The following is an 18,875-nucleotide window of genomic DNA, read 5'->3' on the forward strand; positions in this document are numbered from 1 at the left end:
GCTTATTCTCATGGCATGAAAATCAGTATGTAGAATAGTGGAAATAATGAGTGTCCCCTGAGGCTCCCTGTATTTCACACCCTGCCTTTGGTTACTTTTTGCTTCTTTACGCTCTAGGCTACCACTGCCAATTACATTTCTGATTAGCATTTTTTTTTTCATTTACAAAAATGTGGAAATCAGCCAGCATTTATATATTTTTCCCCCCTATAATGACAATGATGTTAGCTGAGAACAAACAGGTGCTGCTGGTCATGCAATTACACAGCCATTCTGTGAACCGGTGAACAGGCGCTGTTTTTCGATGATCGACCTATGCATCTTGGTTCCTTATGCACCTGGATTAACACCAGTGTGTCCTCAGCCGTGAATCTGACTACAAAATCAACAGCAAACTTGTGATTGGTGGCCCGACCTTTATGCATGTTTGACATGAAGGTGAGTTTCTTCAGTTCAGTGAACGGTGGCACTTTCACTTGGACTGATTGGTCAGCTGCTGTTATCGCAGTAAGTAAAGCACACACATCCAAAAGTAAAGTGCCAGGTTGATGTGCAGAAGCAAGTACCAAAAGAGAACAGAGTGTGGACACTGGATCCAGCTCCAAAAGTTTTTTTTTTTTTTTAGATTACCACCTAGGTGACGTTTCGAGCCTATCCTCATATCCTGGTATTCTCGCCTGAGGAAGAAAACACACACAAAAACTAGATAAAGTGCTCCTCGGAGCACAGGTCTCCGCCAGGTCAGATACGTTATTGTGGCCTCCTGGTGGCGCTATAATAGGCCAATGTGAAAAGGGTGCCATTTATTCTTAGGTCGTTCACGGCAATCGGACAGTGCATTCATGATTTGAAGCATTTTGTTCCAAAAATGTGTTTTGCTAAATTAGACCTGCTGGTGGCGCTATAACAGGCCAATGTGAAAAGGGTGGCATTTCTTCCTCGGCCTAGTGGGAATGTGCGTGTGAAATTTCACGGAAATCGCACGCTGCGTTCATGGTTTGAGGCAGTTTGTTCAAAACGGACCAATCCTGCAAACTTTGGATGGCAACCTTAACCAATAAGGATGGAATATGGGAAATCGGACAGATCAGGGTTGATCACATGACTATAGAGATACTGTGTACCGATTTGCATGACGTTTGGTTAAAAACTGTAGGAATACTGTGAAAAAAATGGGTTTTGCACAAATCGGCCTCCTGGTGGCGCTATAACAGGCCCATGTGAAAAATTTGAGGCAGAGGTTCTGAATTGGCATCCAGGGAGTGTGTGTGCACAGTTTCGCAGCGACCGGGCCAACGGTGCCGGAGATTTGGTGGTAACACACGGACACACGGACGGACACACGGACACACGGACGGACACACGGACGGAGGGTAAAACATACTCTCTCGCCATGCCTTACGGCCTGGCGGAGACAAAAAACACCTTTGGAGCTGGATCCAGTGTGTTTTATCTTTCAGCTGCCCTATCACACCCCGAGGGAAGATACAGCTTTAACTTCCACTGATTGGTTAGCTGCCATATCAGGCTTAAAGGGCTCATATGGCAGCTGACAGATCATCATAAGCTTATCATCCTTTTGGACCTTTTATCACCCATCCACCCTTATCTATTTTTGATCTTACCTCCTCCCCCATGATACATTGTCAAGAATGACCCCCGTTTGATCCTTGACACCAACCTAGTATGGCCAACACCATGTTGTCCTTGAGCACCTCCAGGGAGCCGGAGCAGACAAAGTAATTGGCGTGCAGCGCGTCGCCGTGGCGGATCAGGTACTCGCCGGGGGCACAGAAGGAGGTCTTGATGTGGAGCGAGAGGGAGCGAAGGCAGCCGCGGCTGGCGCCCTCAAAGACGGGAAGCTGAAGGATGTCCTTGTTGAGGTGCATGGCGATGTCCGCGCGGAGCTCGTCGGGGAAGTCGTGGAGGAGCTGGGAACGACACGGGGAAAGTCGGACGGCGGTGAGAGAGAGACAGACAGGTACAGTGACCGGAGTTGCTCGGGATTGTCCCGGGTTTTAAACTGGGTCCTGACAAATATCTCAAAAACACTAAAATGTCCCGCTTTCCAACATTCACTACCAATTTGGTCCTGTTTTTTTGGATACTTAAACTAATAACACCTGTCTTGAGTGCTTACATAGATGTTTATCATGTCTTGTTGTGTTGAAAGGTGCAGTCACCTAGTTGTGAGCTAAAATAATTATTCCCCACACTGATGAAAACACCAGGTGAAAATTACATTTCAAAACCAAATAGCGAAAATAGCAGATATACCCAGGGGGCAAAACCCCCTTTTTTTTGGAAAGCTGCATTTGCTCTGCTATAAAAGGTTGGCCACCATAAATAATATCTATGACCCCGTAGGATCACAACCTATATGGACAACCCGGTCAATTTTTTGCTGGAAATCCAATATGGCCGCCTCAATATTGGCCACTATCAGTACCCAGGGGCAAAGGGGGGTATGCTGCATTTGCCCTGCCATAAAAGGTTGGCCACCAGAAATAATATCTATGACCCAGTAGGATCACAACCTATATGGACAACCCGGTCAACTTGCTGCTGGAAATCCAATATGGCCGCCTCAATATTGGCCCCTATCAGAAAATAGCTTTGGCAATAACTTTTGAACCAGATGGGCTAGAAATAAAAACTTGGTGTCTATTTCATGGTTTCAGAGCATGAGAAACTCAATGGAATACTTATCTTTATGATTGGTTGTGTCTGGACCTTTAATGTGCATATTTCCAAGATGGACGCCACGCGAAAATGAGTTTTACTATGACTTTTACAGTGACAGCTGACTGTTATGGCAACAGAGATGGCAGTCCAGAGATGGCAGTCCTAAGAGAGCAGCTGCTGCTTTTTCAGGAATCATTGAATGGGCAACCAACTGCAGTCCTCTGGGAAACCTTCCTGGAGATGTCAGATATTCTCCAAAGGTTTATCTAGTACGATCGGGAAGGTGACTGGACAGGACATCTCTGTGAATCAGCAAGAATGCTACCCTACCTCACTGCAGCAGGCCACTACAAGTACGGGCAGCAATCTTTACCTCTGTATTTGGCTGAGATGAAGAAACTACCAGAAACAGCTTCAGAGGTACATGAAGCACTGATGGCAGGTGTATTTGTTGGCAGACGAGCAGATGGCAGCCACAACAGTGTTTCTCTTGACATGCTACTGGAGCAGACCTATAATGCCGATGCCAAGGAAGCAAGCAGTCTGGATGGCATTACACTCAGCCCTGCTGCCAGGACAAAATGGGTCTACACAAAACCACTCACTGCAGCTGTCTCTGCAGAGCTCAAGTCTATGCTCCACCTCCACTCCTCCAACCCACACCATGAGTCTGGTCAGAGTCGTGTAATCCGGGATGCAGAGATGGTAGTCAAGGTCATGGCAGCAGTGGAGACTAACCCATTTACAGTGAGCACATCATCCACGATCAACATATCTACAGGACAGTGTGCTGATTCCACAGTCAAGGACCACTTGATGAGTGTGAAAGAACTGGGTCTGAAGGCACTGTGTGAGTCATTGTCCAGTGAACAGAAGAAGACAAGCATAATGAAGCTTAACACTTCCCACACTCAAAACACAAAATCTAAAAAGTCTAAGGGGAAAACCTCAGCACCTGGCAAGAGCAATGAAATTACTGCCCTCCTGCGCATGACCCAAATCATAGCCAGTGGTGGAGAACTCAACCTTGTTGACTTTATAGGCAACCACGAGTGCAGTGGCTTCCCCCCTTCCCTCTTCCAGGAAGATGGCAGGATGAGAACAGGTACCAAGGCAAGCCTTGTGAAGGTCCTGAAAGAGGAGACCAAAGTTGCATGCATCCCTGACCTGCCTACAGAAGACAGAAAAACAGCAGTAGTTATTGATGCCATGTATGCCATACGCCATTGGTCGTTCCTGAAAGGTGAAGCATTTGGAACAATCGCTGAACGATACCAACGTCTGCTGTTGAATGATGTGCCTGCTGGCACAGAGATCATTCACTTCTGTTGTGACCGGTACAGTGGACCTAGTCTTAAGACAGCTGAGCAAGAACACAGATATGCTCGACCAAAACCTACCAAAGAATATGAAGTCAGTATGCGTTACACAGCTCCAGATCCTCAGGAGTTTTTTGCTGTGTCAGCTAACAAGGCAAACCTATTGAGTTTCCTCTGTGACGAATGGTGTGAAAATGAGAAACTTAAGTCGGCCCTTGGTCCAACACATCTTTACCTGGGTGGGTGGTTTAAAGAAGAGACAAGGAGCGTGGTGATCAAGGAGGGGTCTATTGAAGATGTCCCTGCACTAGAATCCACACAACAGGAAGCTGATACAAGAATAATACTCCACACCCTGTACAGTGTCCAGAATGACAAAGTTGACAGAGTTGTCATCCATGCCAATGACACAGACATCATCATCATGTGCCTTTACTATGCAGCAACCCATCTCAGATGCCTTCCAGAGCTGTGGGTGAGAACACAATTCATACCTTCCTATCCATCAAATGGTATCAGCGCTGGGGCTTGCACAGTGTCGTGCCCTGCCCTTTATCCATAGTTTAAGTGGCAGAGATACCACCAGCTATCCCTTTTTCACTGGGAAGAAGGCATGGTTCAAGGCCAGCATGCGTCTGGATCTCCCTGCACTTGAGGAGTTTGGTGAAAACTCTTCTGATTCCCTCTCATATGACGTCATCAATCAGGCACGAGACCTCACAATTGCTGTATATACATCCAAAGCGGACCACCCGGAGGATTTTGACCTGAGTAAGCTTAGAGTGTACAAGTTCCTCAATAATAGATCAACCCTCTTAAAGCTGCTGCCCCCGACAGAGAATGCCTTTGACCTGCACCTGAGAAGAGCTGCTCTAGCAACCATAATAGATAAATGTGCACATATCGCCAAGCCGGATATTCCTTCTTTCACAGAGTATGGATGGTCTCTCAGTGCTAGCAATGCAGTCCCTCTTGCATCTACCGAGCCAGCCTTGCCTTTGTCAATGAACAAGGCAATATCATGCCTCTGTTCCTGTGCAAAGAAGGCAATTCCATGCTACTTAGGATGCCGTTGCCAGGTACTGGAGACACGATGCAGCAGGATCAGTGCAACACATGACAACAGTGACAGTGAATAGCATTGTACCATAGTATCATTGGCTTTAGAAGCAGGCAAGACAGCACCATAGAGGTCAAAATGAACCTTTTGTAGGCAACCTCAACTCCGCCTTTACTCTATTTGTCACTAAGTAGTCTATATTTTGTTATGTTACTTGAATGCATACCACTATGTTAATTTGTATAGCCCTAAAGTTGAAGTTTTTGGCAAGTCTTGGAGTGTGCATGTGTATGTTTATATTGTATTTAGTTTATTAAAATGATACATAAGATACATTGTGGGCTTTTTCTCCGATTTTTCTCTGCAATCATCCCCACAACTATAGATCTATAAATCAATAAATCTGGGGGAAAATGTAATACCATACATTATTTATGACTGCAGCCATATTGACAAAATAGAAATGAAAGCTCAAACTGACCAAATGTGTTCATATTGCTTAAAAAGCAGACTTTTTGCCATAACAGTAAGCTGTCACTGTAAAAGTCATAGTAAAACTCATTTTCGCGTGGCATCCATCTTGGAAATATGCAAATTAAAGGGCCAGACACACCCAATCATAAAGATAAGTATTCCATTGAGTTTCTCATGCTCTGAAACCATGAAATAGACACCAAGTTTTTATTTCTAGCCCATCTGGTTCAAAAGTTATTGCCAAAGCTATTTTTTGATAGGGGCCAATATTGAGGCGGCCATATTGGATTTCCAGCAGCAAGTTGACCGGGTTGTCCATATAGGTTGTGATCCTACTGGGTCATAGATATTATTTCTGGTGGCCAACCTTTTATGGCAGGGCAAATGCAGCATACCCCCCTTTGCCCCTGGGTACTGATAGTGGCCAATATTGAGGCGGCCATATTGGATTTCCAGCAAAAAATTGACCGGGTTGTCCATATAGGTTGTGATCCTACGGGGTCATAGATATTATTTCTGGTGGCCAACCTTTTATAGCAGAGCAAATGCAGCATACCCCCCTTTGCCCCCTGGGTAAGATCTACAAGCTCACAACTAAGAGATGGTAGATCTGCTATTTTCAATGTATTTTTTTAATCAGATTTATGCTAGTCGATCGGCTATTTTCAGCAAAAGCTTTTCCCACAATAACAGAAATCAGAAAATACACTGTTTAAGTGGTTAAATGAAATGTTCATGAAAGACTGCAGAAAGGCTAAAAAGGTTTTCCTTTTTGGCAACAACCGTGGAACAAATGGGATGACTCACGTAGGCTACCATGACTGTTACACAGTATGTTGGCGTTTTGCAGAATATGGCAACGTTCGAAACCAAAGAACAATCTTGGAGCCCCTTACCTCATTGGCATCGATGCCATTGTTGACAGACCATGTGGTCTGGAAGTACTCCAACATGCGCTGTTTCAGCTGCTGTGGCAGCCGGTGCACGCGGATGAAGTCCTTCAGATCCTTCATGCGTGTGTGGTACAGCGAACGGCGCGAGTACATGCGCTGGATGATGGCCGTCACGTTGCCAAAGACCACGGCATGCATCAGTGCTATACACGAGACGAGAGAAGTCATTTTTGAAAGTCATGAATATCTGTGTTATGAAAACAAACTACAGGTATTCCCTGAACTGAAAAAAATACAGGTCAATGTGACCTAAAACATTATTTTCAGCTGAGTGCTTGGTTATATTAACATATTCCAGCATAGTCTTTCAAAAATGTGAGGGTGGCATGAAACATAATGAAATTCAGTGAAATAATTTGACACTGTTCCACACGATACAGTAGTTGTACAGGCACAGTACAGCAGTGGTTCCCAAGCAAAAGTTCAGGACCCATTTTTGGGTCACAGGTTCATTTTATGGCTTGTGAGTAAATATCCTTTTTTCTTTATATTTTTCTACAAAATATGTATTATTTCTAATATATAAAAAGAAGAAAAGTACAAAATCCATAAAAGTTTTACACTTTTAAGAACTAGTGAAAATAGCAGTTCTACAAGGTGCACAACGCATCACATTGTGACGCATTTTGAGGTTATATACCTCTTATTTTTGAAATAGGGCTTGTGTGTTTAATTATGTATTTGTCAAGTTTTGTAGGTCCGTTTTTGTAAATCGTATTTCATCTTTTGGTTATATTGAGCTGAAAAGTGTGGGAAGCCCTGCAGCACAGCACGCCGTCCTGAGGATTTTCTTTTTTCTTCATTTTGATAAGATGGACATCATAAACGCAGATTCAATCATTATCTTCTGGGCTGTTGCACTAATAACAACCACCGCCTCGGCTTTAGAATAATCCCTTTATTGATTTTAAGAGACAGCAGTGTACCCTTTCCGCAAGCTGTCTCTCAGAAGGCCAGCCAAATCAGCCCACCTACGCCCCTGCCGAGTTCTTCCGCCTCCGCTGTGCCAAGAAAACGGAGGCGGCAGGTGCCAGGGCGCTCGGTGCCAAGGGTGGACGCCCCGAAGACGCCAGACTCACCGCCTATGAGCATGGTGCAGATGGAGAAGATCTTCTCGGCGTCCGTGTTGGCGCACACGTTGCCGAAGCCCACGCTGGTCAGGCTGCTGAGAGTGAAGTAGAGGGCAGCGATGTACGAGCTCCGGACCGAAGGACCCCCAATGGTGCTGTTGGCGTAGGGAGTCTCCAATCGCTTGCCTAGCTCGTGCAGCCATCCTTGGGTGGAGAGTGGAGAGTAGAGAGTAGAGAGTAGAGAGAGAGAGAGAGAGAGAGAGAGAGAGAGAGAGAGAGAGAGAGAGAGACAGGGGAGTTGGGATTTGGGAGTTCAAAGGTTAGAGATCTAGCTGCCTGAAACATCTGCTGTCTGAAAATTACCAAAAGTTACTCCACACTGTTCCAAGTGTGTGCATCGAGGGTGAGAAACACTAGCATCATCTGGCTCAAACCTAATTAAAAGATTGATTTTCTCTCCATTGCTGCTCTAGTACAACGGAAAGAGACAGAGACAAAAGAGAGGGTTGATAGCGGGGGTGACATGCGGCATATAGAGGACACTACTTGCAGTGCACCAGGGCAGCAATATACTTTAAGTATATATATACTGTATATATGAATTATTAAAATGTTATAAATTTCTTTTCCGGCACCAATTGGCCCCTTCCGGTACTCCCTGGTGGCCTCCCTGGGGTCCTCAGTCCCCACTTTGAAAACCTGTGACCTAGCCCAACTCCCACATGTAGAGTAGCGTCACTGTGAAGCACGGTGATATAATCATTCAATTTAAACATGTCTGTGTGGCCGGGGGGAACAGGGGGGCTTTTCTCAGATGCAAGAAGGGGAGGAGGAGGGGCTGGGGGAAGCACCGAGAGGAGGCTGGCAGCGGCCCAGCTGGCCTGCAGGTATACCAGCCAACCAACAGACAGAGGCAGAGTCAGGAGGGTGGCGTGGCCGCCTGCGTGGGACACGGCTAAATTAGATTGCGTCCGCCAGGGACGAATAAAGGCCTCGAGCTAATTAGCAGGTATGACCTAATGTCTCAATGGACAAACACACACATACACAAACGCATGCACACGCCACTCGCGCATATACACACAGATGAATATGTGTAGAGCGTTTCCGCAATAGGCTGAACCAGACGTTCAATTATATAATTTATTATATACGCTATAGTATTATACCAGCGGTTCCCAAGCTAGGGTCCGGGCCCCCTTTGTGGGGGGCTTGTCTGTTTGGAGGTAATACAACATTTTAAGCATGTTGCACAAAATCATAGCTTCCATTTTTGGGCCATTGTATTGTCAGAAATAGTCAAATAGAATCTAATACAGTACATGTGTACTATTTTTCAAAACAGCATCATATTTTTGCTTTTTGGTGGTTAACATACATGAAAGACACAAGATTGTGTGTGTGAGTCTGTGAGCCCGTACATGCATGTGTCGGGTGTCTCAGTTTGTGTCGGTCTGTCGGATGTAAGGAAATAAATGTTGGGAACCAACTGGTATAATTATACGTACACACAAGCGCTTGGTGTTTACACACAGCCGCTGCTGAAGGTCAGAAATAAGAAAAGAAAGACCTTAGTGACCTGTGCTTGTTAAGCCATGTCTAAGCAGCAACATCAGCAGCAAACATGCTCCGTCTCAACATTTGAGATTTTTGATCCGATATCAGAACATGCTCATTAGAGCCCCGAGGTCTGATCTGGCTGCCGTACCACCGTCAGCTCTAGCTGTGCGAGCTTCCTGTGGTATTTCTTCCGTAACTATTTATAGCCGAGGTCCAAGTGGGCAAAAAAACAAATCCGTAGCCTACCCCTCATTTTGGCATGCGCTCGCGCTTTGCTGGCTGCCATTAATTTCAAACAAGTAGCCGATCCGCTCTGTAAGGAGCCTGACTCAAAAGCTGTGATTCACGTCCAGATTTCCGGGAGCCCACGGCAGTGCGGGCGCTACTGTATGTAGTTCTTAATGACATGTTAAAGTTCAATTCCTCTGAGACGGTATGAAGAATTGTATCCACTGACCTCTGCAACAGCTGCTGGTATTGAGATTAATTTAGTCCCTTGCGGAGAGAGGGAACAGTGAAGCGTTTTTAGATCAAAAACCTTTTCCCTTTGGCCAGAGACTGTGTGAAATTTGTTCTGGACCGAGCCACACGGCACTTCCTGCTGTTACAGTAAATCAAATCCCACCAAAGCCTTCTATCTTGTGCGTGTTTTATCCTGGCCTACTCTTAGAAGTTCTGACTATAATTTGTCTCAACTATTATGTGACAATGTGACATTGTCCTTATTTTCATTTTCATTTCTCATTCTCCAGTCCCATGCCGCATTGTGCCAGGAACATTGTCAATTATGTCTGGCACAATGGGGGCATGGGACTGGGAAATAAAATGACAACCCTTGGCCCCAACCTCTTGTCCTCCGGCACCACGGAGGCCAGGGGAATCCCCACAACACATTCTCACTGCCAACTCCTCATATTTTGATGCCTGGTCAGGTGCCTTACGTGTCCAATGATGGTGCCGAGGGCACCCTTTTTCATAGCAAGCGTATCGATCATAAGTGATTCCCATCAGAGCTGCCTTTTTTCAATGTTTTTTAACCACTTTCAACCTGGTGTCCCTTTGTCAGGGCACATTTTCCCTTCTTTTTTTCTTTTCTGAAAAACTAAAACTAAATAAGCAAACATCAAGATCGTCACTTTTTGCGCAACACTGTCACAAAATGAAATATAAAACAGGGCTTAAGTGGTTACATTGTGGCAACATTGCCTTTATCTCAGGCTTCGTCCACACGTACACGGGTATTTTCATAAACGTAGCTTTTTATATGCGTTTTGGGGGGTTCGTCCACACGCAAACGCGTTTTTGCTCCATGTAAACGCATCTTTTGGAAAACTCCTGCCACAGTGTAGATTTTTAAAAACTCCGGCTATGTGTTCCCGTGTGGACACGGTAAACGGAGTTTTTGCATGGGTCGTTTAACGTTTAGCCGTTGTCGTGTGGACAGAGAGATTTTTTAAAACAGGGCCGTGTAGACGCGGAGGTTTTCAAAAACGAAAACGAAATATCTGCGTTTATGAAAATACCCGTGTACGTGTGGACGAAGCCTCAATCAGGTCCACATTCCATCGTCAACCACATGACAGCACAGTATTGGACCACCTTGCATGTTGAAAAATGACACTAGAGGGGTTCCCACAAAAAAAAAGTGATGCCAATTGGTCCTGACCAAGGGTCCATATGTGAGTTGGGAGTGAGAATGCGTTGGTCCCAGGTTAATCAGTTAATCCAACTAATCGATTTAAAAAAATAGACGATAATTTCATAAAATATTGGATTGACAATCAATCCCTATTATGGGCAATGCACTATAAGCAAATAGTTCAAAGAGTTTAAAAACATTTCAAAAACGATGAAATAACAACTTTTCATAATAGCAGACCTACACATTCACAACGCGTCGTGAACGTGTAGATCTGCTATTATGAAAAGCTACGCTTCTCGATTACTCAAAAAAGTTAATCGCTAAGAAAATAATCGACGGTCGCAGGCTCGCAGCCCCTAATAGTCCCCGGGGGTTGACCCACCCACCTATGTCCCAGGTGTCCGAGTCGTTGAGCTCCATCTCCTTGCGTCCGATGATGTACCAGATGCAGGCCATCCAGTGGGCCAGCAGGGCGAACATGGACATGAGGAGGGTCAGCACCATGGCGCTGTACTGGGAATAACGGTCCAGCTTCTGCAGCAGGCGCAGGAGACGCAGGAGACGCACCGTCTTCAGGAGGTGGACCAGGGACGTCTGCAGTGGTGGAACAAAGCACTCGAGAGTTTTGTACACCACTTAAAACCCCAGCCTCCGTATTCTGGCTTTCGCTGAGAATAGCAGATCGACAAGCTCACAGCGCGACGCGATGCGTCGCGTTGTGAGCTTGTCGATCGGCTATTTTTCAGAGAAAGCATTGCCCACAATAACAGAAAATTGAAAATATACTAGTATAGAGCCCTGAGGAAATCCACTTAACCATATGGGGTTTAAGTGGGTAAGTAAAAGTAGCAATACCACCCAATATAAAACTACTCTGTTACAAGTAAAAGGCCACTATTCCAAGTTTTTTGCTTGAGTAAAAGTATACAAGTATTGCCATCAAATATATTTACAGTACCCAAGGTACTCACATTTTTCCAAACTTATCAAACGTTTCCGAAAATATTTGTATTAATGATCTAAATCTGCAAAGTAACTAGTAACTAAAGCAGTCAAATAATTGTTGTGGAGTTAAAAGTACAATATTTGCCTCTGAGATGTAGTGGGGTAGAAGTATTTAAAAAAAATTGAAATACTGAAGTAAATTAAATACAACATGTAGCACGTCGGAATTGTCGGAATAGTAAATGTACTTCGTTATTTTCCACTACTGGACACAAGGAAGGATGTCGGAGAGTGAAGAGGGGACAGAGTGAGAGAGGAATTCAGTTTGATTGGGTCTGTTTGAGATTTTATCAGTCTCTGTTGGGAAATTAGATTTGTAGGCAGAGGTGCCAGGCACGACAATGTCACCCCTGGGTGACATTGAGTTTGAAATTTCACGGTCGCCAAATGAAAGCCCATAATATGCCTTCCCATTAGTCGATGATAGTAAAACATGTTACTATATTTAACCAGCCTGTAGTTATATGGAAATATGTACAGTACTTTAGTTTTAACCCACAATTGAGGAGAAATACAAAGAATATGTTGTTCCAATTACACCCGATTTAATCAGGTAATAAAGGGACCATTGAACGCCTTTCTTGAAAGTTTCACGTCTTCCCTTGCAGTTGTTTTCCCATAAAACAGCTAACAAACAGACACATTGGATGAAAACAAGACCCTCCAGGCAGGGCAGGGTAACAACAAGAAGGGAAAGGCAGGAACAACAAAAATATTATTGTGTACATTAAAAGAAGCAGAGAGAAAGGAAAGCGAAAGATTAATCTCAGGTAGCTGTTCTGGAAACTGGAAGCCTTTTGGGTTGTTTATGGTGACACACACACACACACACACACACACACACACACACACACACACACACACACACACACACACACACACACACACACACACACACACACACACACACACACACACACAAACAGTCATTGAACTGCTTTATTGCTGAGCCGCTGCAGCACGTTCAGACGACAAGCCGTGCAAACAGCAGAGAAATGGACGTTCTTATTGCCACTTAGTACTTTTGAATGTTTTTTTCATTCGATTCGTGGGCCCAGCAGCAATTGGTCGCACTTTTTTTGCGAAAAAATTGCCTTTGCCTAGCTTTTGTCTTCATCTAAGAGCTAAGTTAGATACCATTCAAGGACAAGCAAGGATTTCGGCTGTGCCTGCTCTCAGTATTCGTTATGAGTATTACAGTAGTTCATCATTTTCAAATGTTTTCAATTTAATTCTTTATTTTTAAAAAACAGACAATATGCAAGTGCGCTGCGTCGCATTGCAATGTGTTGCGGCCATAGACAGTAAACAGTGTGGACAAAGTTACGCCCATAGACTCTACAGACCGTAAATGAAGCCTATTTTTCAGCAATTTCAAATCCGCCATCTTTCTATATCCGGTCCGAAAAATGTACACGAAAATTAATGCTATTGGTTGGGACCAGAGCGGGGGTGGGGAATTAATGCTATTGGTTGTGTAGCTTGTGTAGCAAATCATCACAAGGTAGCCACGCCCCTCCTACAGCATACCCTACATACATTTTAAAATAAATGGGAGCCGATAATGGGACCATAACTTACCAAAACGCACATCATGGTGATTGAAAGAAGACTTTAAACTAGTGACTGGAAGCATACTATTTATGACAATGTTTACACATTGATTGCCTAGATCGAGTTCACTCGTTTATTTTAATTTTTTTATTTTTATTTGACCCAAAGACCAAGGAGATATGTTTTTTCGAAGCTCTAGACTCCTATCCACTTCCTTGTTAACTTAAAACTTAAAAATTCTGTATCTCGGCTCCTGAGTACTTTTTTTTTTCAATGAAAAATCTCTGGCATAAAACTGCAAAAAATCTGAAATAATTCAGGCAGTGAATGTGTAGTTAAGGTAATAAAATCAAGTGTAAAGTTTGGCAAAAACCCATCCGCTTGAATGAAGCCTAATCGCTTTTTTTGTTGTATGATAGAAATACAGTACTGTATATAGGGCTGTGGTTAATAGAGATTCACTTCTCTCCTTCTCACATCGACTCACTGCACTCTTAAAGTGGATGCAGTCAATTGAAAGTCTGATCATATGATCAGGATTACTGAACAGACTAAAAGCCCTGACACATAGAAAGTGTCAGACACCCACGTCAAGAAACAGACCCATTGTTTTTAACAGCTGTAGAGACACTGTAGGCGCCAAGTGGGTTTACTTTGCCAAAACCTGCTATTTCAGAGCACGGTTCTATTTTCGAGCATCGAATCGGGGCACAGACCACCAACACACAATGTCTATTATGGCATCCAGGCATTGACGAGTTCAAACTTGTATTGTGCTGTGTACGTTTGTGTTTTCACTTGTTTGACTACCAACACCAAGAAAGTAGAGCATATTGCTCCAGCTCTTAGATCTTTATACTGGATCCCTCCATGTCAAAACACTGCTGTTGGTTTATAAAGCATAGAATGGTTTAGGGGTGAAAAAATACATTTGTGAGCTTGTGGGACATCACAAACCATCCATTCTTCTAAGTTAATCTGGGACAGGTCTGCTTTTTGTCCCTAGAATCAAAACTAAACATGGAGAAGCAGCATTCTGTTGTTCTGCATCACATTATCTGGAACAATCTCCCAGAAAACTGCAACTCTGTTCAGCTAAAAACCTTTGTTTGCCGATGCCTTTTATTGAGATTTTTGTATTATTCTTTTGCATGGTCATTTTACTATCTTATTTTTCTGTAAAATGTTGACTTCTTTTGTTTTTACTGTATGCAAATGTCCTTTTATATTGTGTTTTTTTTTGCTCTGTGTCTTGAAGAGGTGTTTCCTATTAAGCAGATAGGTGTACAACTTATTTCCCCTTAGTTTTTATTGAATTAAAAATGTCCTTTTATAATTCCTCTTCTTAATGCTTAATGTAAAGAACATTGCCTTGTTGTTGAAATGTGCTATACAAATGAACCTGCCTTGCCTTGCTTTGCGAAACTAATGTAGTCCAGTCTTTCTTTGTACATATTAGTCGGTGATGTCAGGGCTTTAAACGGCAAAGAGAGAGAGAGAGAGAGAGAGAGAGAGAGACAAGCTTCAAGAGCTCAGCTTTGCCTGAGTGCAGTAGGAACGGAGAGAAATGGAAGAGTGTACACACCAAAGCGAACAGAATAGAAAAGCGCATGCAAGTGTGTGTGCGCGCATGCAAGTGTGGCGTGCCTGTGTGTTAGGGTACTGTACCTCCCTCCATCCCATTTGGGTTGGTGTGTTGTGGTTCAATATCTTAGTAATTGTGGGGCATTTATGGTGGACACGTGGCTTCAACATGACGCACATCACTGACATGAGCGTCATTGACACTTTCTATCTGTCACAGCCAGGTGTGTGAGTGCGTGTGTGTATGTGTGTGTAGCGTTACCTCCCTCCACTCCACTTGGGTTGGCGCGGTGTGGTTCAATTCATTAGTAATTGTGGTGCAATTATGGGGGAACATGTGGCTTCACATGACATGTGCAATTTACAATGCTTTCTATCATCTGTCAGGGCCTTTAGGGACAGCCAGGCCATCAGGCTGCTGAGTAGGCGTTGATCCCTGTCACCCATGTCACTCTTACGTTATCCCATTACATTGGTGCTATCACTTTATGTACAGTATATATGATTGCAGGCGAATACTATGCATTCCCACATCGTCTGTTTCGGTTGGCAATCTCGTATGTCCAAAACGGTTAATTTTCAGAAAATGGGAACCTGCATTCCATTGGATCCAATGTAGTTATTATTTAATCACAAGCACCTGTGAATACTTTTCACTGGTTCAATATTTATAAAAACCCACACATACTTAAGCGCTTACACTTTCAAACGTTTTTATAAAGCAGCGAAAATAGAATAAGCTTGTACTGTAGATCGGCTATTACCGCGACATCGTCTCTGTCGGGTGGAAACCTCATATGTCCAAAACTGTTACTTCTCAGGATTCAAACACAAAAGCATCAATTGATGCTTTTGTGTGACGCTGTAGTATGATCAAGTAGGGCGTTCATTTACGAAAAAACATAAAACGTTAGAATATGGAGATAAGAGGATTCTGCCCGACAGCAACGACATACTTCTGTATTTATTACACACTTTATATATAAATGATACTTTTACTTCCATTCTAATTTAAATTTCAACTACAATAATGTGTAGCTTGCACTAAAAATAATTTCACCCACTCTCTTTTACACCTTTACACTCATGATGTGACAAATAGTCCTGTCAGTTTTTACATAATCGCCTTATCGCAGATATTTGAGATAATTGCAATTATCTTTGCATAATTGTTTCCATTCATCTGTATAAAACAGGCGTGTGTAACTAACAGAAATGTCACATTTACATCATTATTTCCACGTCGTTTCTCATGCTCTTTAAACCCAGGAGAGAGAGAACCCGTCAGTTTTATAGTGTTCCAATTCCAATGTATCAGATTGATCTGACAGTATAATGAATATCTGGTTTCCTACAGAGAATAGAAGTAGGTTTTATTTATGTATATTATAAACTCAAATCATTGCTTCTGGGGGGGTCCCTGGAACAACATATTTTGAGATGGGGGTCCGTGGTCAAATACACAACATTTTGGGTGGTCCTTGACATGAAAAGTTTGAGAACCACTGATACAGTCGCAACATAAGTTTAAAAAAAAAATTAACACTCGGTGCCGCGCTATGAGCTTGTATATCTGCTATTTTTGAATAGCCAAAGAAATCGAAAGTGACACCGATGCGTTCCCAGTCTAAATGTGTTAAATGTGAAATACATTTCAATTGAATTGATTACTGTTATAGAGAATGATAGTACCACTGATGATAGTACAGTATGATAGAACAGATGATAGTACAGTATGATAGTACGGTGTACCTACCACTGTGATGTTGAAGGCGTAGAGCAGGTCAAAGGGCAGGGCGGCCACCAGGTCCACAAAGAACCAGGTGGTGGCGTAGTGGATGCAGATGGACCGGGACTCGTACACCACCTGACCCGACTGGCTCACGTAGGTGGTGCGGAAGTTCAGGATGATGTCTGCAAAGAAGACACACACGCACACGCGCACACACACACACACACACACACACACACACGCCAAAGTGTGACTCATCATGCACTAAACCTGATATACTAACTAGACCAGTGGTTCTCAACCTTTTACTGGATCAGGGCACACTTGGAAATCTCGAACGCGTTGGCAGGCCCACCCACCTGACCACTTAACACGGCAGCCGAAGTGGTCAGATGGGTGAACCGCATGCATTTTCAGAGCATTTTTTATTTCAATGATCAATCGATCAATCGATTGCGTTCCGGCTTGGATCAGTGAAACTTATTACTTTGCTTACTTTCAGTTCCAATTTATAGGTATCCCAATGAAAACTTTTTTTTTAAAATATATTTTTTGATCATGGCAAGGCAATTGTATTTATACGGCACCTTTCATACACCAAGGCAACTCAAAGTGCTTTACAGAACTCAAACAACTACAATCAGAGTGCAGCAGTGCACTTTAAAAAGTGGATAAAATACTGTAGATACGATTAGAATAGATCAAAGGAAAAGAAACCGCTAAAGATAAAGGAGCATAGATACATATATAACAGATACTCCCTCCTTTAATCCAAGAAATTATTAAAATGACATTTTAAGTCCAGGCAAGACCTACAGTAGCCGTCCTCCTTAGCCATCATTGGGTAGGGTAAGCAATCAGTGTCATTTTAGACCATTTTAGATCAGTGTCATTTTAGACCTACAAGCTCGTAGTGTGGCACTCTGTGCCGCGCTATGAGCTTGTATATCTGCTATTTTTGAATAGCCAAAGAAATCTAAAATGACAGAGATGCGTTCCCGGATTGAATGGGTTAAATAAATATGTTTTTCACTTAGACTTAACACATTCGGTACCAGAGTATATTCATAATATACTGTTCGTCGTCCAGAGAAAAGAAAATATAACCGGAGCTCTCTGTTCGTTTTTTATACCGTGTGAGGTAACTGGTTTTGCCCTGTTTTTGCCTAAAAATCAAATTTTTCAAGCTAAAACCGAAAACCAGAAACGGAACCCACTAATTCTGCATCCGGGTGAGTGGGAAGTGAGTGGAAAGGGAACCCAATGTTTACAGTTTACAGAGAACAGCGCTATCGTTTATTAAACCACAAAAAGACCACTTCACGTAGATCTACAGTTTTTTTTTCTCTATGTCACTCAACGCCACTTTTTGCAAAACCGCAGATTTACGGTTTTGGCACCCAATGTGTTGGGCTTGTCTAATGTAATCTGGAATATTATTCCAGTTTTGTGGTGCATGGTAATGAAATACTGCTTCACCATGTTTTGTTCGAACTATTTTGGCGGCCCACTTGCAATATCCTCATGAGTCATGACCCGCCAGTGGGCCCTGACCCACAGGTTGGGAACCGCTGCACTACAAAATCCTGTTCAATCTTCTTCCTAAACACGACACAAACACTAGCAGGTCATAGGTCACTGTCAGCTCTGTCGACGTATCATCGTCACAAATCCATGTCATGCAATGTAATCATCATAACGCAGTGGTTCTCAACGAGTGGTCCGGGGACCACCAGGGGTCCTTGAGGGGGTTCCAGGTGGTCCCCAGCTAAATGATGGAGAGTTGGTGACCAAATAGACCCTTATAGATCTTTAACTCTTAAGAGTGTAAAATGGATAATCGAGAAGCAGGTGTTTTTTGTTGTCGTTTTTTTGTTAACCCTGTATTATACTGTGTTGTACAATGGTGGCATGCAAAAATGGCCAAAATAGCTGATCTACAAGCTCACTACGGGCTGCGTCGCAACGCATTGGGAGCTTTAGATCTGCAATTTTCATATTTTTTTTCCTAAAGAGCTGGAGACCACCTGTTACTGAACAAACACTATATGATCAGATTTTGTATTATCAAATCCTTACAGCACCTTCATGTTACCGAAATGATTATAACATCATTGAGGACATTTGACTAATACGCTTTGAACATCTCTGCCTTTCGTTGATAACACAATCAATCAATCAATCTACTCCCTGGTGTAAATGATGACAGTTTCCCCCACACGCTTTGAATGTTCGAC

At 43.3% G+C, this 18,875-nt stretch overlaps 1 protein-coding gene across 1 annotated transcript in view; it reads right to left on the reverse strand.

Annotated features, from left to right (window-relative positions):
- Positions 1–18,875, reverse strand: part of LOC311059964 (voltage-gated delayed rectifier potassium channel KCNH4-like) — a 95,456-nt gene that overhangs the window by 24,620 nt on the left and 51,961 nt on the right. The window contains exons 6-10 of the mRNA XM_084078085.1: positions 16,663–16,820; positions 11,150–11,357; positions 7,571–7,765; positions 6,435–6,634; positions 1,682–1,931 (exon numbers count right to left, since the gene is read on the reverse strand). Coding sequence (XP_083934211.1) covers positions 1,682–1,931; positions 6,435–6,634; positions 7,571–7,765; positions 11,150–11,357; positions 16,663–16,820 — 1,011 coding nt within the window. The remainder of the gene's footprint in view (positions 1–1,681; positions 1,932–6,434; positions 6,635–7,570; positions 7,766–11,149; positions 11,358–16,662; positions 16,821–18,875) is intronic.

This window comes from Gymnoscopelus microlampas (assembly GCF_963454915.1).
Source record: "Gymnoscopelus microlampas genome assembly, chromosome: 14".
NCBI classification, from domain to species: Eukaryota; Metazoa; Chordata; class Actinopteri; order Myctophiformes; family Myctophidae; genus Gymnoscopelus; species Gymnoscopelus microlampas.